Raw genomic sequence first — 21,821 nt, 5'->3', positions numbered from 1 at the left:
TCAGCTCTGCAGGCGTCGTCAGTATGCATCCGGGTAGCTTCGCTTGTTAAAGCGCCGCTTCCGGGACGGGGAGGTGCGCCGGTTCCAGAGCGAATCCGCCCGGCAGGGATGTGCTCTTTACGTGCTTTTCCACATCCTACTAGGTGAATATCTGTCTGGTACCCAAATACCGCCTAAGTTATACGATTCGCCAATATTTGAAAAACTTTCGCTCAATTCCACGTGGATAACACTACACACAGACAGTTGACGTTCATATGTTCAATCCCAGGAGGTTACCGGATGGCAATGGGAAGGCATCCGGCCAACCTTCAAATTAACCACGCCAAATCCATTGATAGCCGTGCTCACCCTACAGTGATGCGGGACAAAGGCACCAGGAAATAATGATTAGTCGTCAGTATGTAGAGTGCTTTCACAAGAATAGGTGGAACCTGATTGGCAGTATATGAAGATCGATATAATTGTGGTAGTACCATTTACTGTCGATTGTGTAATATGTCCTACTATTGATGCCATTCACCTGGGATTCTTTTCGTTGAAGCTATAGTAAAAGCATGCTATGTAGGCAGTTGTAAATAATTTAATGGTACCTGCTGAGTATCAGAAGAGTGAAACCGGTAATGAATAAAGAATCATTTTAACAGCAGCTCTTCGTGGTTCTGGAATATGTCATTTTTTTGAGAGGGGAGTGAGCTGTTGGTCTTTGGACTGCTTTGATGTAGTCTGCAATGAATTCCTTTCTTGTGCCAACAGTATTTGCACCAAACGCCCTCAACTATTTCTTGGATATATTCTAGTTTCTGTCTTCCCCTGCAGCTTTTACCCTCTACAGCACCCTTAAGTATCATGGAATTTGTTCCTTGATGTCTTAATACATGTTTTCTCATCCTGTCACTTCTTCTTTTATTTACCTGTTCCTCTCCTCGCCGGTTCTGTAAGGAAGCTCCTTAGTTCTCATCTTATAAGCCCACCTAATTTGACAACATCATTATATAGCACATCATCTCAGACGCTTAGCTTCTCTCTCTAGTTTTCCCTCAGTTCACGATTAACTTCCATAGAATGCATACCGTACGTTCTCGGAAATTTCTTCCTCATATTAAGGCCGATTTTTGATGTTACAGACTACTTCTGCCCTGCAATGCTCTGTGTACCTGTGGTAGTCTGCTCTTTGTGTCCTCCTATCTTCTTCCGCCATGTATTACTTTGCATCCAAAGTGGCAAAATTACTTCACTTCGTCTATTTCGTGGTCAACAATTTTGACCTTAAGTTTGTCGCTAATCTCATTCGTGCTATTCCTCTTTACTTATACCTTTCTTCTATTAATATTCTGTCCATATGCTGTACTCATTAAACTTTTCGTTCTGTTTAACAGATCCTTCAGTTATTCTTCATTTTTCACTGAGGATAGCAATGTTATCATCGTATCTTATCATTGATACCATTTCACCCTGACCTGTAATCACACTTCTGAACTCCTCATTTATTTACATCATTGCTTCTTTGATGTATAGCTTGAAAATCAGGGGTGAAGGACTACATTCCTGCTGTAGGCCCTTTCTTGGTCTTCTATTCTTATTTTTCTCTCTTAGTCTATCGTCACTATAGTTACTGTGTGCCTATCTGGCTCTGCCACTCCAACCTTCTCTGCTCTCTCTCTCTCTCTCTCTCTCTCTCTCTCTCTCTCTCTGTTCTCTCTCCCTCCCCCTCTCCCTCCCTCCCTCCCTCGCTCCCTCCCTCCCACCTACGTCTCTCCCAGTCCCTCCGTCTCTGCCTCTCTACCTTTCTCCCTCTACCCCCTCCCCCTCTACCTCTACCTCTACCCCTCTTCCCCCCCCTCCCACCATAAACATTACATGGCTAGTGAGTCGCGGCGGTCTAAATGCGTCGTTACTCCTGCCCTACCGCAATGTTTATCGCGTCGGCAGCTGCCAGATGTTCCGAGGTCTTGGGCAGGCCTATCTCGTGGCTTCCCGATTACGCAAAACCGCCCGAAAGCGCATCCGGAACGGCCAGAAAATTCTGACACCTGACGCCAGCTAAGGCTGCCAGAGGAGTTGCACAAGGCGTTACGGAGAATTTAAATCAGGCGTGCGAATCATCGTAAATAGGCCCCTCAGTACTGTTTGTGATCTGACATTTGAGAAAGTCGGTTGACAGCTCAAAAAGATTCTATTTTGGACATCACCTTTATCTCAGAATCACAGCAAAGTATTTGTATGTATATTTTGTAATAAAGCAGCTCAGCCATTTCTACGCATTTAGCTGCGTGCATTGGGGTCAGAAAATAGCAGCACTCTCTCTTTCAAAACGTAATTTCTTTGTTTTTAATAAGTACAATGATGCTTAAAAATTATGTATGTCAAAGTCATGACAGTAACTCAAGGAGGTTCATGCATCAAATCTGTTGACTCAAAAAACATATTTTTCGCAGTCACAGTGGTACTAATCTGACGGCATAATATCTGTAGCTGAAATGAATATTTCTGACAGAGTAATAGCTTGAACTACAAAGTAATCGGTCACATAAACGCATGGAAATCTTACGAAGGATTGATCTCATGAATCTTTTCTACTAGTGTAACCGGGATTACTACCATCAGACTCAGTGTGGCCCCTGAAGCATTTAAGTGTGTTGTTTATCTAAATGGTATCACTTAGCAGGATTCTATATACAATACGCCTTTTGCTAAAAACAAAAAAACGGAACATCTTTAATGAGTGATCCATCTCAAAGAGCGAGATTTTTTTTTTTTACTTGAAATCAAATTTGTCGTCTAAGGCTATGTATTTAACTGTGACTGCTTCGGTTTGGTACAAGTGCTCTAAAATAATATTGCACGTATTTCAGTCTTTGTTTTTCAGTGCAAATATGGAGACCAAAACCAATATAACTAAGCAACCTGCATGAGGCAACTAATTAACAAGTGGATTCTTATTACTTGGCGACTTCCACCAGTGTTAATGGCGTCTCCAGTTATTCGTTTAATTTTGGCAAGCCTCATGCGACCTCATCGCAAGTTGGACGAAACCAATACTACGAAACGAAGAATTCATTAAGTTGTGTACAAAAGCACTCCGTCTTCAGGCCACAAGTGGCCCATCGGGAACATCCGAACGCCGTGTCATCCTCAGTTGAGGAAGCGGACAGGAGGGGCGTGTGGTCAGCACACCGCTCTCCCGGTCGTTATGATGGTGTTCTATGACTGGAGCCGCTGCTATTCGGTCGAGTAGCTCCTCAATTGGCATCACGAGGCTGAGTGCACCCCGAAAAATGGCAACAGCGCATGGCGGCTGGATGGCCACACCCGACAGCACTTAACTTCGGTGATCTCACGGGAACCGGTGTATCCACTGCGGTAAGGCCGTTGCCTAAGTGATGTACAAGAGCTTACATAAAATGCTTATTTACTGTATTCTAGCGACGCGGCTTCGCACGCGTAGCGCTAAGTACCAACGACCAGATGACTTGTTCGTAACATTCAGCTCGTGAATCGATCTGTCTGTTAGGGAACGCCCAGAAAAATTCCTGAAATTAGTCTTCACACGCAAACAGAAAAGTGCGCCGGGTACTTTATAGCATATACAGGGTGTTACAAAAAGGTACGGCCAAACTTTCAATAGACATCCCTCACACACAAAGAAAGAAAATATGTTATGTGGACATGTGTCCGGAAACGCTTACTTTCCATGTTAGAGCTCATTTTATTATTTCTCTTCAAATCACATTAATCATGGAATGGAAACACACAGCAACAGAACGTACCAGCGTGACTTCAAACACTTTGTTACAGGAAATGTTCAAAATGTCCTAAGTTAGCGAGGATACATGCATCCACCCACCGTCGCATGGAATGGCTGATGCGCTGTTGCAGCCCTGGAGAATGGCGTATTGTATCACAGCCGTCCACAATACGAGCACGAAGAGTCTCTACATTTGGTACCGGGATTGCGTAGATAAGAGCTTCCAAATGCCCCCATAAATGAAAGTCAAGAGGGTTGAGGTCAGGAGAGCGGGGATGCCATGGAATTGGTCCGCCTCTACCAACCCATCGGTCACCGAATCTGTTGTTGAGAAGCGTACGAACACTTCGACTGAAATGTGCAGGTGGTCCATCGTGCACGAACCACATGTTGTGTCGTACTTGTAAAGGCACATGTTCTAGCAACACAGGTAGAGTATCCCGTATGAAATCATGATAACGTGTTCCATTGAGTGTAGGTGGAAGAACATGGGGCCCAATCAAGACATCACCAACAATGCCTGCCCAAACGTTCATAGAAAATCCGTGTTGATGACGTGATTTCACAATTGCGTGCGGATTCTCGTCAGCCCACACATGTTGATTGTGAAAATTTACAATTCGATCACGTTGGAATGAGGAAGTGCAGGACATACTGACGAAACTAAAATGAGCTCTAACATGGAAATTAAGCGTTTCCGGACACATGTCCACATAACATCTTTCCTTTATTTGTGTGTGAGGAATGTTCCCTGAAAGTTTGGCCTTACCTTTTTGTAACACCTTGTATAGACAATCACCACAAAACTGCTAGTCTTCATTTTTCTGCAACAGACAGTGACGTACTGTCGAAACTAGTTGTAACCAATAAAGATTTTATCAGCTTTTTGGTGTTTATAGACAATGAAAATTGCCAGTATTCAAGCATTTTAAGTAGAAAGCTTAGGTTCGTCGATACAGACGATAAAAACTCGCACTGGACAAGGATTTGGAGGGGGGAGGAAGGGGAGCAAGAATCCGACATTGTTAGTGGGGAACATCCCAGGGTACACATAATATGACCAAGAGGACGGCCGTACTGGGATCCGACTCGCGATCCTCCAGAACGCGATTCCAAGTGTCTTGCTCAGTGCCCCATGTCTCTCTGTCCATGATTCTGCAGAGCTGCTGCAGCAGGGCAAAGCGGAGAGACAACGGAAGCGCCTCGCGGCAATCGCTTATGGCATCCTCGTAATGTTGGGAGCACCGCATCGGCCACCGGTGTAAGTGGGTCAAGCACTACTCTGCAATGTAGGACGTGCGCTGTGCAGCGAATTTATCACCGAGCAACGGCTATCCAGACGCACGACGAGCCATCACCGCGCTTCATAACGGCATGGCTTCCTTCCTCTGCAAGTGAAATACTGCCGCAGCGAGAACGATATGGCCTGGCTGCCGAATAAAGCGAATGTCGTGATTGTATTCGTTTGAACGAAAATACGCTCTACGAAGATATGACAGCATCTGCTGATCCAGCCGCGCCCGTGGATGTTGCCTATATATTTTAGACGCAAACAGTGGTGGCAGCTGAATTGCTGAGGAACTGGATGTGATGGCTTTACAAGGAGCTCAATCAAGACTTTTATTACGACCTATAAAGTTTCTCTTGAAGTTCTAGCATCCGATGTCAAATTATCTTCCTTTAATAAAAAATACTGCACAGACCAGGCAATAATAAATGGAAAAAAATGTTCTGGAAACGGCATATATCTATCTGTGGAAGTACATATGATCTTCTTTAGCGAGTATTGGCTACAAATTTTACGTGATGATATCATTTTATTAAAGCAGACCGATATGAATATATTCAAAATTGATCGAAACCAGTAATCAAGTACCCCTTCTGGTTTTCCCATCTCTATGTGAATGCTGCTCGCAGGAACTGCTGTACATGTGTGTGTAAACATGTGGCTAAGCTGGCTAGGTTTCATAAAAAGTCATATAGAAAGTGAAGAATGACTTTATTGATCACAAAGTACTCTTGACGCGTTTCGGAATTATTTCTATCTTCAGGAAAGTAACCAAATTCAAAGGTAACATAAGGATCTTACCAGTTGTGTACGTAACATGAGATGTCTGTCGAGTTACTTGCACCACTGGTAATGCTCTAGTCCTTGTGCTACCTTTGCATTCGAGTAGATTCCTGAAGATAGAAATAATTCCAAAACGCGTCATGCATACTTTGTGATCAATAAAGTCATTCTTCACCTTTTATGCGACCTAGCCAACTTTACTAGACGTATGCATATCTATTATAATGGTCACTAGCCTGCTCCACTTTCATTACTGTACATATGTTACAAGTTTACCATAGGAAGACGACGCCATTTCATGAATCCCAGGGAGCGGCTATACGGTCTCAAGTACAGTGACGTGCGGGAACAGTACAGAATATTATCGTTGTGCCACTCCTCCACTACATTCAGTGAAGCCATAGGTGATGTACACATCGGCCAGAAAACCTAACGTTATGGCTGTGTATCACTATTAACATACAACTAACCCTGCCAGGAAAAAAAAACCTGACACAGAACCAAGCAACAGTAAATGCAAACCAGACGACGAATAGTAAAGTTAACAACTAGTACTGGAAGTGAACAGATTAAGTTTGTTAGGCGGCCGCAGTGGTCTCGCAGTTCTAGGCGCGCAGTCCGGAACCGTGCGACTGCTACGGTGCAGGTTCGAACCTGCCTCGGGCATGGATGTGTGTGATGTCCTTAGGTTAGTTAGGTTTAAGTAGTTCTAAGTTCTAGGGCACTAATGACCACAGCAGTTGAGTCCCATAGTGCTCAGAGCCATTTTTAGATTAAGTTTGTTACCAGACAAGATATATGATGTGTCCTAACAACTACTGTACTGTTGCGCAGACGTTTACAAGATAAAAGCTGTAAGGAATCAAACGAAATGCAGTTACTCTGCAGTGAACCACAGGAGACCACGGGTCTCGTATGTGGAAGTGCTCAGAAACTTGGTGCACATAACACAAATTATCACGAGAGAAGTATTGTGGGGTAAGAACCAATCTCCCATTTAAGTAGGGGACACATAGAAAGTGGACAGTGAGAGGCAGAAGAGGAGATGGACAGAGATGGACAAAGAGGAGGAGAGGAGGAGATCGGTAGAGAGAGAGGAAGGAAAAGATGGACAGAGAGAGAAGAAGGAGAAGGTGAACAGAGAAAGGGGAAGAAGGAGATTTACGGAGAGCGGTAGGAGGAAATGGACAGGGGGCATGGAGGAGATGTACGGAGAGAGGGAGGGAAACATGGACAGGCAGAGGAGGGGAGTAGAAGATGGACACCAAGGAGGAGGAAGAGAGGAGTGAGGAGATGGTCGGAGAGAGAGTAAGGAGCAGATGGATAGAGAGTGGAGGAGAGGAAATGGACAAAGAGAAGGAGAGGAGATTGGCATAGAGGAAGAGGAGAAGATGAACAGAGAGTGGGAGGAGATGGACAGAGGAGGGAGAGGGAGATGAGCAGAGGAAGGAGGAGGAATTGGATAGGAAGAGGGCAGGGAGAGGCTATTACCCTAAAATCACAATTTTTCAATTTATAATAGAAGAATATCTGAAGAAAGCATGCTATTCAGCGAGCATTAGATATAAACAAGACGGGGGAGCACTCCCTGTTTTGGTGGGAATCCAGATGCTTTCGAAGCTCGGATGCGTAGCTGTAGGGCCCCATTCTCGTCGGCTGCGGCGGTGGCGAAACCAACAGGTGCCTCCGCGCGGGCTCCTCACGCTTTATGCCCGGCCGGCCACGCGCCCACTTGTTGGAGTGCGTTTGGGGATGGCGCAGTCCCACGGCCGCTATTTATCCTCGCAGGCCCGTCCCCTGCCCTCCACCGTGGACCCGCCCGTCCCACTCCCCCTCCTCCCCCCCCCCCCTCACAACCCGTGGCAGTTAGATTTATTGCCACAAACGTGGACGCCGTGTCGCCGCTTCCGGTAGCGTACTCTCCTCATTTCTCTAGCAAAAAAGAAGTCGATTTTGTTGGCGCTCTCCCTTTGTCTCCCTCTCTCTCTGTCTCTTTTTCTCTCTGTCTCTTTCCTAATGTTTAATCCGCCGTACGGGCTCCACTGTTTCCATGATTTGGCACATTTATTTTTATTTTAGGTTTGACGCCGATACCCTTCACGTCATCACAGACGTCCGTTAACCAAAGGAAGGGAAATCGAGTGTGCCATCGACCTGTGAATCGTGTAAACTTAAGTCTTCGTTTTATCGCGTTTTAATTGTTTGTGTACAGCATTTTCTGAGATTAGTGAGTAGCACAGTATCTGCCTAAACGATCATCTAAAACCTCCTCAAAAACACGCTCCCGCTGGCCACTGTAGCAGACCAACGGTCATTAATCAGGGAGTGGTTGCCCAGCCGCCTCTTGTCTTGTAAGCGTGCGTTCTCTGTTTTAACACGTTCATGCTGGCGCTAAGAACTGAGTTCATCGCTGTGGGGCGGCCCTTGCATTCATGCTTTCCTTCATCTGTCGTCGCTACTTTTGCTGTTTCTCGCAGTGGGGGCTATGTTCTTATTCAAATGTCCTAGGCTATCCTTTTATATATTTACCTCTTCTTTTGCGTACAGTGGGTTCACCGGTTCCCGCGAGATCACCGAAGTTAAGCACTGTCGGGCCTGGTCAGCACTTGGATGGGTGACCATCCAGGCCGCCATCCGCTGTTGCCATTTCTTGGGGTGCACTTAGCCTCGTGATGCCAATTGAGGAGCTACTCGACCGAATAGTAGCAGCTTCGGTCAAGCATACCATCATAAAGAGCGGTGTGCTGACCCCACGCCCCTCCTATCCACATCCTCCGCTGAGGATGACACGGCGGTCGGATGGTCCCGGTAGGCCACTCATGGCCTGAAGGCGGAGTGTTCCTTTTGCATATGGAGATAATTCCGTCATTTTAAAACAACGAGAAATCACATAAAATAATTTTACACTACATTAATCACAAATTCTGTAACATCTAATTTGTTGAGAACGCTCTCTCGTTGAAGGGCATCACAAAATTGTATTCACAGTCTGAATTTTATCCATATTTCGCAGCTTCAAACGTGACTGTATTCAATACACTGGAGATAGGAATTTAAAAACGCCTTCAGTCACAACTTTTTGTGTTTTGTTAAGTACGCGATGCATTTCGGACCATGTGGGGCCATCATCAGGTTTAATTTCTCTTGATACATGCTTTAGTTTTTCTCTTGATTTAGGTGAAACACATATTCGTGTTACAAAAAGGTTTGATGTTAGGTTATGAATTTCTTAAGTCAAACGAGGAAAATGTGTGCGAAATAGTGGAAATGATGAATAGTGTAAACTTAGCATATAATCCAAGAAAAGCGTTTTTAATGTTTTAGTACCAGCAATCTATCTTTTCTCCATCGTTTTCGTACATGTGTTTACAAACATGTGTATGCAAATGTGTCTCAATGAAGTGACGGACATATTTTCTGCTTTTGACTTACGAAATTCATAACCTAACAAACGTTTTTGTGACAGGAGTATGAATTTCACTTCATTCAAGAGAAAAAATAAAGCATATATTAAGAGAAATTATACCTGATGAAGGACCCACAGGGTCCTAAATGCATCGTGTACTTAAATAGTAAACGAAAAGTTGTGACTGAGGCGTTTTTAATTCCTACCTCCAGTGTATTCAGTTTTCGGTTGCGCCTGGCTTGTAGATATTGCGTAATACGTTAGTGTATTGCGGGTAGCATAAGTGGTAAAGTGGCGAGTAAGCCATCAGTGGTACACGCAGCCCCATGGGAGGATCTATAGTCAGCCATACACTGCCCGACTGGAGGGTCCAGCGAGAGCCATTGGTGATTTACACCTCCCGATGGGACGATCCAGTGAGAGCCACCGGTGATACACTCTGCCCGATGGGAGGATCTAGCGAAGGCCATCAGTGGTACATGCCGACCAACGGGATGTTCTAGCGTGAGCTTCTGGCTATAGAAGTCGGCGGGAGCATGTTAAGCTATACAAGCACATTATTTGCATTAGGATAATTTAGGAATTAAATCATACCAAAAATTATAGTAACTGGACCGAACAATTTGGTGCATTGGTAATAAGCGGGGCTGCTACTTGGGATAACTGTCATTCAAATCCATTCAGCTTCCACAATTACATTCCCCGTGATTTCCCTAGAAGTCTTACAGCGAAAGCTGGAATGGTGACCCATTCTTCAACATTCCGAGCTTCTGCTTCACCTGATCTCATCAGGCACAAGACAGACCGTAATCTTTCGTACGGTAACGGATAATTGCTTCTGTATCGGTGCAAGTATGTTGATGTTTCCCGTTTATGCATCATGGGTCAGAATTCTTTTTAGACAGTGCGTAGACAATCACCTTCGATCTTAAGATTTTACGAGAATGTTTCGTACAGACTTTTCCGAACAGCGTTCCTCTTTACTACATCACGAAGACGAATCAGTCGTTGTACACACAAATTGCGGTTAGGTTTCAAACTGATGACGGGCTTTCGTTCTGCCGTTCTTTGGCAAGCGACTACAGCGACTTTCTACCACATCCCTAAGGCTCTTTCCTGTTTCCGCGAAGTCTTCGTGTGAGTCCTGGCGCCCAGTGACACACCAGCTTCGTCCATCTCTTGTTTTTGTTTCCCTAATGTCAGTTCAGACACTGATTTGCAAAGAGTCGTCTGTCTTACTAATTGTTTCATGATAGGCCAAGGATGAACCTTTCCAGACTTCTCTGATCTCTTTGAGCTTTTAATATTAATATGGATTATTTTTGTTTTACATTATGAATTACCGAGTTATGTAAATCCGGAACAGTTTGCATTAGCTACAGTTTCAAAATCTTCTCTGTAAACATACGACGCGTTACCTTTTAAAATCACATTCAGACAAGCATCATGTGCCGTTTCCACCCTTTCTTATTTGCTGCTGGCTCCTCTTACTCGTACTGATCGTGGCAAGAATATTACTCCACTTTCCCTGGTTTTATACTTTTCTGAGTACTGTTTTGCTATCTCGTGGCAGTCTTTATGTATCTGTGCAGCCAAAAGACACGACGTGCGTTTCCGTTTTCCTGTCAATGGTTTCATAATTTTTCTCTTCCGCTTCTTCTCCAGATACGTTGTGCATTCCTCGTCGCCATACCAAATGACCCACTTCTTTCTTCCGAGAATGGTTTCTCATCTACTCTTTCTAATATTTCATTTCGTACGCAACACATCGTATGCGTGTGAAATTATCGGCCGAGGGCTTCGTAACTCATTGCCTAAGAAGATGGCAGTAGACTTGATAAAGCAATTATTAGATTAATCAGACTATTAAATCATCCTCACTGTGGGTGTGGTTTGCTTACATGAGGCAGTTGTTGGCGTTGGAGCTTTCTCTGCGCATCTTGTTATTATATACACGTGTAGCTCCGCTCAGCTGTAGTTAAAAGGCTTTGGCTAACCGACGACTCGCTCTTGTAGAGATTCGGTTTCACTCGCTGCACCAAGGTTAGGGAAGCCCTAGCGAACACCCTGTCCCTACTTCCTGCAGCGAGCATCAACTGCATAAAGTGCACTCGGTTTCGTAGCCATTCTAAACGGATTCCTAGATGTCACCCACGAGAGCAGCTCAGTATCCAACAGGTAAACGCCAAAGAAAAGGCCAGTGTTTTCAAGAGAGACAGTAACACTTCAAAGCGGCCCCGACAGTTTACTATGCCAACGATCTCATCTCGGCTACTAAAACCTCCGTAGTTCTGCAAGTGTAATAATGTTAGAAAATAGATTCAAAATACAGGCTGTTTTAAGGCTACACAGCCGGACGCGGTGGTCTCGCGGTTCTAGGCGCTCAGTCCGGAACCGTGCGACTGCTACGGTCGAAGGTTCGAATCCTGCCTCGGGCATGGATGTCTGTGATGTCCTTAGGTTAGTTAGGTTTAAGTAGTTCTAAGTTCTAGGAGACTAATGACCACAGCAATTGAGTCCCATAGTGCTCAGAGCCATTTGAACTATTTTTGAAGGCTACACATCATAATCCAACGTAAAGCATCGCTCACAGCTTTATTTCCGTACACCTCTTCAACTGTCGGCAGTCTGCCAGTCAACAAACGAGGTCGGCCTGTACGCTTTTGTGCTGTGCGTGTCCCTTCACGTTTGCACTTCACTATTACATCGGAAATAGTGGACCTAGGTATGTTTAGGAGTGTGGGAATCTCGCGAACAGACGTATGACACAAGTGACACCCAATCACCTGACCACGTTCGAAGTTCCGCGGAGAGCCCCATTCTGCTCTCTCACGGTGCTAATGACTACTGAGGTCGCTGATGTGGACCACCAGCAGTAGGTGCCATGACCAGGCACCTAACATGAAAAAGTATGTTTTAGGGGATGTCCGGATACTTTTGATCACACAGTGTATCACTTCTCACCGACCCATTCTGCTGTTACTGCTTCTGTACTGCAACGAATCCGCCTTCGTAACATCTATGTGGTCTATTCCGCATTACACCGCGTTTTCAGGATCCTTTCCATCTAGACTCGCAAGCAGCGGGAGGTAGCCTATATCTGCCGGGCAAAGCCTGCCGCCGCCATGAAATGTGACGTGGCGGCTGCCATCGTCCTCCGCGGGCGTTAAAGCGAAGCCGGCTCCCTGGAAGTTTGCCAACACCACTTGTGCACTAAGTGAGCTGCATCTCCCAGCGGTGGCGCTGTACAATGTCGCTCGCTGTGTCATAGCCACACTTCCCGTTTTAGAACAGCCGCATAGGAACGTGCGATCCACGCAAGTATCTAGTAGCACGCGACCAAATACACCTTGAAACAGTGGTGTCGCGGCTGTTTCGCTATAAAACCATCAAACCGTCGTCCATCATCATCATCATCATCATCATCATCATCATCATCATCATACATAAGACTACACCTTGTTTATGTAGCCATCTTTCTCTGTTCACTGCCAACATCGGCGATTGGTTACAATTGCTGTAATTCATTCCACTAATAGCACTTCGTATTATGGATCTTTTGTGCCTGTCTCGGGATTTATTTTCCTTCTAAGACGTTTTTTGGTAGGTTTTATATTGAATTAGGTGTCTAGTTGAATTATTATTGCTTCTCTGTATCATGTTAATCGGAATTCTTTGACCTCCAGTTTCTTTTATTATTTTTTTCCTTAGATGTTTCTTTCAGTGCAGGATATTTTTGGCCCTCTTCTCATATCCACATCTCCAGTGAGACTATTTTTGTCCTTTATTATTTCCCCTGAATCCACTCTTCACAACTATAGCTTTAAATACTCTAAATAAATGTCTTGATCTGTTATCTCTATATTAACGGAATTTTTGCCTAATACAATGTACCCTTGTTCCTCAAGGCTTGGTAATTCATTGCATGTCTTTTAATATCCATTAAATTTCCGTTCTTCTCTGTTATTGTATTTCCAAAGTAGCAAAACTCATTTACTTACATTATTTTCTTTCCTAATTCAGTGCTTGTCCTTACATGCCTGCTCGATTTATGCATCAACGTTATTTTAGGCTTCTGTTTATTTTTTCTTTAATGCAGCCCAAGGGATCAAACGAATTTTTAACGCTTAGTTCACGCTCTTTACAGAACCTGCTAAGGCTACTACACCGTCATCAAACTGTTTGCCATTAATTTTAATCCTTCTGAGCCGCTTATCTTTATTGAACTTCCTATAAATGTGGAAAGGGGACAGCCTTATCGGACACCTCTTCTTATTCTAATCTCTTTCTTAGTGCCATTGATATCTATATTTGTAGTCTGGGTTTTGTATAAATTGAGAATCAAATCTTTTATCGCGCCAGTGTATTAAAATTTATTCATTTTCCTAAACAGTATTTTCCAGTCCACTCTATAAAAAACCTTCTCTAGACCAGTAAACACAAAAAAAAGTTTACCAACAATGTGTGAATGTGGTCCCAAATTACTCTGCGTCGCTTAAAACTGCAAACTTGCATACATGTTCTCAGTAGAAGGCTAAGGAAAACTGTATCTCATAAATGGAAAACTAATAAAAAGGCTGTTCAACATCCTTTTCTATTTATTTACACTGTCTATCTCCTAGAATATTTTAAAGAACTATATTACTCCAATACAGTGTCGAGTAAAATCTCTGTTATAAACCCAGTGATTCAAGTCTGAGTAACCGTTCTTACAAAGTTTTTCTTTTATGTTCTCATAGTAGTCTAAACTGAATTTATGATGTCCCTATACCGACAGTATGGACCCAAAGACTACCGGTTCGATCCCCAGCCACTCCCAGGATTTATATTTGTCACTTATAGTTTCTTTCACTTTTGGCAATATAAATTAAAGTGAAAAGTGCCGAGTTCCACCGTGGTTAGGGGCACACTTTCATCTTGCAGGTCCCCAAAGGAGGAGTTGGATAAGTCAGTTCAAATATTGGAGGAACGCAACGACTTACCACCACAGATAGTATCATGAGCTGTACAGCAGTGTGGTGTTAAAACCAATATTCGGGCTGATGGCAGCTTTACTTCACTTGGTTATATCGATCACCTCATTTATTGCCTTCCTGGAGTTAGTCATGACATCGTAGCACACGCAAGTTTCATATACGGTACATACGATATGTCTCAGTAGGCACCATGCTTTACTGAGATCAATGGTTGCCAGGAAGAGACGACATTAACGTGGAAAGCATTCAAATCAAATTATTTGTGTTGTAAGGAACTAAGACGCGATTCGACAGATACAAAGGGAATTCCTAATTAGCTGCCCCGTCTGTTTCTCGGTAAAAGGCTCGGTACACAATAAAAACTAAGAATCTGTAAATACGAAAAGCGCAAATAAAACAAAGTATATTCAAAGCTTCAGAGTGTTGAAGGAGAAAACAAAGGTAATTCTGAGAAGTGGTGACTCTGAAGGTAAGATTTAGTATGAACACATGCTTCACACTCAAGTATCAGTTACCTAAAATTGCCAGGACTGCACCTAATGCAGATGAAATACAAATATTTGTGTTTCATTTTCAATGTCGCTTCAAGTCTGATACCCAACTCGTGTAAATTAAGACCTCGTCACTAACCAAAGGTAGTAGCTGACATTCATAGGCGAGCGTGCTGTCATTTATAATGTGAACAAGCAGTTCATCTGGCATTGGCACTTTTTGACTATAGGCCTTTCCTCAGCTATCGCCACAGGTAGTAACTAAATTGAGAAAAGTAGGACGATATGATCAACATTAAAAAAGTGTCTTAAAATCTTAAATGGAGTAATTTTTTAACTATGTCGGTTTCCTCCTGAAAATGTTGTAGAAAGATTCTTCAAGCGCTTACCTAATGCTACCACAAAAATTTTTGTTCAATCTTCTTTTGAATTGTTTGGTGAAATAACGGCATTTCTTGTGTCTACCAGACGGTCTGTTGGTTCAGTTAGTTCCAGAAATTGGTAATGCCCTACGATGTTATTATCTGACAAAACTTTCGTAAGATATGAAAATAAATAATGTTTTCCAAATGAAAAATAGTATCATTTTTATATTAACCCGATATCCACACGAAGCAAAAGCATTTATAGAACAGCAGAAGCAAAACGCATTCATATCAGATGAAGTTTTCGGTAATGTTCATATATGCAAGGCTTTAAGTAAGGCAACAAATTTTACTTTCGTAACATAACTATACAAAAATACAGAAGACGATGCTGGAAAATTCTGTGCTCTTGGTCAGTGATTTCTATGCCAAACTTACTAAATAATAGGTGAATAATACAGAAAGCAGCAGTTCTCCGGAGTCACGAGGAGGGAAAATTACATCTCGCGCTGATTCATGTAAGCGGTCACGTGATGTCACCAGCAGCGACTCCCGGGCTGCGCGGAATGCAGCCGTTATTCAAACCGAGGTGTGAAGCGCGTGGCGCTCGCGTCGCCGCCGCACGGGCTGCGGGCCAGCGCAGTGCTGCGCTCTGTGGAGCGCTGTGGTGAACCACAAATTTTTGGCAGATGCCGCTGTCAGTCAGTCAGCGTTGGAGCGTGCGCTTCCTGTTCCGGTTGCGGACATTCAGCAACTGCGCATGCGCAATAAGACTGACGGCACAGAGCGCGCGTAACTGTGACAAACGCCAACCGATATTATTGAAAACAATTTCTTTTTCGTTTTGCTGTTATTTGTTTACATTACGATTTTTAATGAGGTGTTTATGTGGTCATACATCGCCATGTTTATTGAAAATCACTGTTTTTGCTCATCAGTTCACATTAATGTTGCAACTGAGTCTATTTATTTCCGTTTAGCTACACATAATCAAACGTAGTCATACTCTTTCCGGCATTTATTCGTGACGTTTAACTCTTTCTGACCTCTGCTAACACAGGCCGAATGGCATAAGTACTTCATAGTTCCCACTAAAACAGTTAATTTTTAACAAGTACATTTTTCGCCCATTTACTGGTAGAGAAAAGGCAATTTCCAAATAAGGTTCAAGTCCTCGTGTGATTTTACTTCTGTGTTTTCCCCCAAATCACGTAGGCGGGTCCCGCAAGAATTACTTCAACAAGAGCACTGCCGATTTCCTTTCACGACCTTGCTCAATTGAGTTTATCGTTAACTAGTTCCCAATTACCGCGAAATGGAGAAAAATATTTAAATGTAAGCTTCTTACAGGCATCTTCTTACAGGATTTGTAGATGACACACTACAACATTTAATAATTTTTGACAACATTACCGGAAAATCTGATAGACAATTAAAATACTAACCAGTCTTGATCGCAAGGCTTTACCGTCCTGACGTGTGATTCTCCATTTTTAAGAAAGCCTTGCGCTCAAAATTGATTAGTATTTAACTACTATATTTGCTTCCGCAATCACGTAGTTAATTACAAAGGCTTAAACGCTCATTAAGTTCACTTTTTAGATGCGCATAACGTATTAAACTAGTTCTAAAACAGAAAAAATGGCGCATACCTTCTTGTTTACAGCTAGAAGCTATGCTCTGTTTGCAAGTCGCAAGTTCAGAAAATGAGTTCTAGTGTTTTCTTAGAAAGTCTGAAGAGCAGTCTTGTCTTCCAGGATCTATTTTCACCTTACCACTCTAATTGTTTTTGGAGAGTTTCTCATTGGTTGCAGTCACACTTAAGCGTTGTTTATGCCTCAAATGCAGATGCCGAATATCTTAGGCTCCATATTCAGTGAATTACATACCAAGAACTCTCGAATAATATCCCAAAATAAAGGCTTTTAGCGATATTAGAAAAGTCTTTGACGGCTGGCTAGATAAAAAATTACAAGCATTCTTTTAAATTTTTCCAGTATTTGTGCATGTTCTTGTTCTTTCTTTGCTTGGTTCCCCTGAAATGCAGGTTCATTTTTGTCAGTTGAGATCACTCAGCACCTCTAATTTCCCTTAGTTCTTTGTTTACTTTTTCAGTACGCCATATTTGACGCTGTTTCTTTAACGTTCCTGACTTTTCATTTTTTCTGCCTTCAAAACCTAGCTTTTCATTAATTCATTTACAACTATTTTGCTTATTGTTTTATTGCGATACTTCAGTCCGCACTTCGGTTATTTAAAATATCCGGGACGTACCTGTCAACTCTGCCGACTTAGAAAGGAGACTCTTGATTCTTCTCTTTTTCTATCACCACCCGATTATTCCATTATTTCTCTCGATTGTCTGATTGTCGTCAAAGGTACGAGGATTTGAAATGGAAACCCGCTATTTCAGTTCTTTTGACCAATTGCTGGAAGTCCTTCGCTCATTAACTTTTAATCCATAGAGGTCTTAATCAAAATTTATTGAGATCAAAAGGTCGCGCGCGACCTGTATATGGCTTGTTACTTTTCTCCTTTCCCGTGCATTTTGTATAGAATGTATACTCGTATAGCTTACTGTTGTGCTGTGTTTGGACTATTATTTGTATGTTGTCATTGTGCTTAAGTGGAGTCGCTTATTATTGAACGTTTTTGTGGTCTGTATAAATCTTCAGAGTGGATGGTACTAAGTGTTACTTCATCACCTAGGTCCCTGAAACGCTTCATTTTTCTATAAGCGGGTATCTGACGTATATTCTCTCAGTCATATTCGTAGTATTTTTATTCGGTGTTTCGTTGCTAATTTTGGAAAAAAATATAACTCTTTTCTTAAAGCAATATTAGGAACCGTTTCCGTGAGCTATCGAGTCTAGGAACATTCCAAACTAGAACTGACTGTCTCGGCTACGCTACTGATAAGAGGTATGGAATAAAAGTTTCGGGTAGATGCAGTGTTTCCACTTGCGTTTTTACAGCCGTTACATAGTTTTGCGGCGTCATAGGGAAAGACATCGTTTGTGTAGGAATTATACTGAAAATGAGCTCTCCGGTTTTTGATCATTATTGCCTCCTGATTTTTGAAACTGAATCTCCCGATTTTTGGTTTTTGACTTATTTCATTGGAACCGTTACGACCTCTTCATCTCAGAGTAGCACCAGCAACCCACGTCCTCGGTTATTTGCCGGATGTATTCCAATCTCTGTCTTCCTAGACAGTTTTTGCCCTCTACAGCTCCCTCTAGTATCATGGAAGTAATTCCCTGATGTCTTGACAGATATCTTATCATCCTGTCCCTTCTTAGTGTGTTGCACATATTTGATTCATCTGCGATTCTGCGCAGAATCTCCTCACCTTATCAGTCCACCAAATTTTCAACATTCGTCGGTAGCAACACATCTCAAATGCTTCGACTCTCTTCTTTTCCGGTTTTCTCTCGGTCCACGTTTCACTACCATACGTGCTCCAAACGTGCATTCTCTGAAATTTCTTCCTCAAACTGAGGCCCGTGTTTGGTGCTAGTAGACTTCTGGCCAGGAATGCCCTATCTGCCAGTGCTAATCTGCTTTTGATGTACTCCTTGTTCCGTCCATCATTGGTTATTTTGCTGCCTAGGTAGCAGAACTTCTTAACTTCATCTACTTCGTGACCACTGTTCTCATTTCTCCTACTTTTCTTTATATTAGTCTTTCTTCATTTTACTCTCAATCCATATTATGTACTCATTAGGCTGTTCTTGAATTTTAATTCCACACCTGAACCGTTCTGTTATTTTCATCATTGCTTCTTCGATATGCAGATTGAACAGTAGGGGGCGAAAGACTACATCCCTGTCTTATACCCTTCGTTCTTTCTCGTCCACTCTTAATATTCCCTCTTGGCTCTTACTTATTGCATATTTCCCTTCTCTCCCTATAGCTTACCCAAATTTTCCTCAGAATTTCGAACATCTTGCACCATTTTACATCGTCGAACGCTTTTTCCAGATCGTTAAACTGTATGACCATGTCTTGATTTTCCTTTAGACTTGCTACCATTACCAACTGCAACATCAGAACTGCCTCTCTCGTGCCTTTACTTTTCCTAAAGCCAAACTGATCGTCATCTAACACGTCCTCAATTTTCTTTTCCACTCTTCCGTATGTCATTCTTGTAAGCGATTTGGATGCATGAGCTGTTAAGCTGTTTGTGCGATAATTCTCGCTCTTGTCAGCTCTTGCAGTCTTCGGAATTGTTTGGGTGATATTTTTCCGAAAGTCGGATGGTATGTCGCGAGAGTGATACATTTACGCACCAACGTGAATAGTCGTTTTATTGCCACTACGCCCAGTGTCACAGCTAATTAGCATTAATTAACAGTGAATTAGGAGGATTGCTAAGATGGTAGCAGGTGTTGGCAGTGGCAGAAGGCACTTCCTGCAATAGAGCGAGCTGCCCGGCGAGATCCTTGGCAGCGTTCCGACACGCGCACGCACTTAGGACACGCACACACGCTGTGTTCACTTTTCTACGACCTCCTCAAGGTCGACCCGTGTCGCGTGGACGGATTTAGCCCGCCACGCGCCACCTTACTGCTCTGTTTCCCACACCTCTCTCTCTCTCCCTCTCCCACTCTCCCTCTCCCTTCCTCCCTCTCTCTCTCTCACACCGCTTCGCCTTCCGGAGTCGGCACTGCCTAAAATCAGCCTACGCCCTCTCTGTTTCAGGAAGCTGTACCTCACGGAGCTCTTCTGGACAATGCGACAGAGCTAAACTGCAAAGCTGCCACCACAACTAATGGCCATGAGGCAGGTGAGTGTCGCGCGCAATTTGCTACATTTCTCGACGCAAGCGCGAATAGCAAGTCTGCCTACACCTCATGCTAAACAGAGTCCAAACATAAAAGACTGGCTAGGTACGATCAGCACTCGGGCGCCGAGGCTTCCGCACAAACTTAATTGCATTCTTAAACAGCTCATCGATTCCTGGAATCGAGTACCTCGAAAATGTTTGCCTATTACCAAAATTTGTACTGGAAAGACATCGGTCCCAGGAATTCAAAGATTTTCGTGAATGTTTTCATTCCAATAATACAAACGCAGCTTACACTATTGGCCATTAAAATTGCTACACCAAGAAGAAATGCAGATGATAAACGGGTATTCATTGGACAAGTATATTATCCTACAACTGACGTGTGATTACATTTTCACGCAATGTGGGTGCAGAGATCCTTAGAAATCAGTACCCAGAACAACCACCTCTGGCCGTAGCAACGGCGCTCATACGCCTGGGCATTGAGTCAAACAGAGCTTGGATGGTGTGTACAGGTACAGCTGCCGTGCAGCTTAAACACGATACCACTTTCATCAAGAGTAGTGACTGGCGTATTGTGACGAGCCAGTTGCTCGGCCACCATTGACCAGATGTTTTCAATTGGTGAGAGATCTGGAAAATGTGATGGCCAGGGCAGCAGTCGAACATTTTCTGTATCCAGAAAGGTCCGTACAGGACATGCAACATGTGGTCGTGCATTATCCTGCTGAAATGTAGGGTTTCGCAGGAATCGAATGAAGGGTAGAGCCAAGGACATCTGAAATATAATGTCCACTGTTCAAAGTGCCGTCAATGCGAACGAGAGGTGACCGAGACGTGTAACCAATGGCACACCATACCGTCACGCCGGGTGATACGCCAGTATGGCGATGACGAATACACGCTTCCAATGTGCGTTCACCGCCATGTCACCAAACACGGATGCGACCATCATGACGCTGTAAACAGAACCTGGATACATCCGAAAAAAAATGACGTTTTGCCACTCGTGTACCCAGGTTCGTCGTTGAGTACACCATCGCAGGCGCTCCTGTCTGTGATGCAGCCATGGTCTCCGAGCTGATAGTCCATGCTGCTGCAAACGTCGTCGAACTGTTCGTGCAGGTGGTTGTCGTCTTGCAAACGTCCCTATTTGTTGACTCAGGGATCGAGACGTGACTGCACGATCCGTTACAGTGACGCGGATAAAACTCCTGTCATCTCGACTGCTGGTGATACGAGGCCGTTGGGATCCAGCACGGCGTTCCGTATTACCCTCCTGAACCCACCGATTCCATATTCTCCTAACAGTCATTGGATCTCGACCAACGCGAGCAGCAATGTCGCGATTCGATAAACCGCAATCGCGATAGGCTACAATCCGACCTTAATCAAAGTAGGAAACGTGATGGTACTCATTTGTCCTCCTTACATGAGGCATGACAACAACGTTTCACCAGGCAACGCCTGTTTGTGTATGAGAAATCGGTTGGAAACTTTCCTCATTTCAGCACGTTGTAGGTGTTGCCACCGGCGCCAACCTTGTGTGAATGCTCTGAAAAGCTAATCATTTGCATATCACAGCATCTTCTTCCAGCAGGTGCAAATCTGGCGTTGTGAATGCAATAAAGACGTTTTAAACTGTTTATATATGTACTGGATTAGGAACGTGTCTTCGTCGGAAGAGGTCAAGCAAGTGAGGAAGGTATTATGTTGATTTTAGTGTTAACTGCCACATACACAATTTGTCTGATATGACTACCGGAGCCGGCCGCTGCGGTCGAGCTGTTCTAGGCGCTTCAGTCTGGAACCGCTCGGCCACTATGCTCGCAGATTCGAATCCTGCCTCGGACATGGATGTGCGTGATGTCATTAGGTTAGTTAGGCTTAATTAGTTCCAAGTTCTAGGGGACTGATGACCTCAGATGTTAAGTCCCATAGTGCTCAGAGCCATCTGAACCATTTTTATGAG

The 21,821-nt window shown here is 43.6% G+C and overlaps 1 protein-coding gene across 2 annotated transcripts in view; it reads left to right on the top strand.

Moving 5' to 3' along the window:
• The window catches only part of LOC126284679 (PR domain zinc finger protein 1), a 262,573-nt gene that overhangs the window by 144,627 nt on the left and 96,125 nt on the right, over positions 1-21,821 (top strand). For both annotated transcript variants that reach the window (XM_049983800.1, XM_049983799.1), the window contains exon 3: positions 19,762-19,846. In XM_049983800.1, coding sequence (XP_049839757.1) covers positions 19,832-19,846 — 15 coding nt within the window. In that variant the 5' untranslated portion in view covers positions 19,762-19,831. The remainder of the gene's footprint in view (positions 1-19,761; positions 19,847-21,821) is intronic.

Source organism: Schistocerca gregaria, chromosome 8 (genome assembly GCF_023897955.1).
Source record: "Schistocerca gregaria isolate iqSchGreg1 chromosome 8, iqSchGreg1.2, whole genome shotgun sequence".
Classification (NCBI taxonomy): Eukaryota; Metazoa; Arthropoda; class Insecta; order Orthoptera; family Acrididae; genus Schistocerca; species Schistocerca gregaria.
The sequence above is the reverse complement of the archived record's forward strand: the minus strand, read 5'-3'. Positions and strand labels throughout refer to the sequence as shown.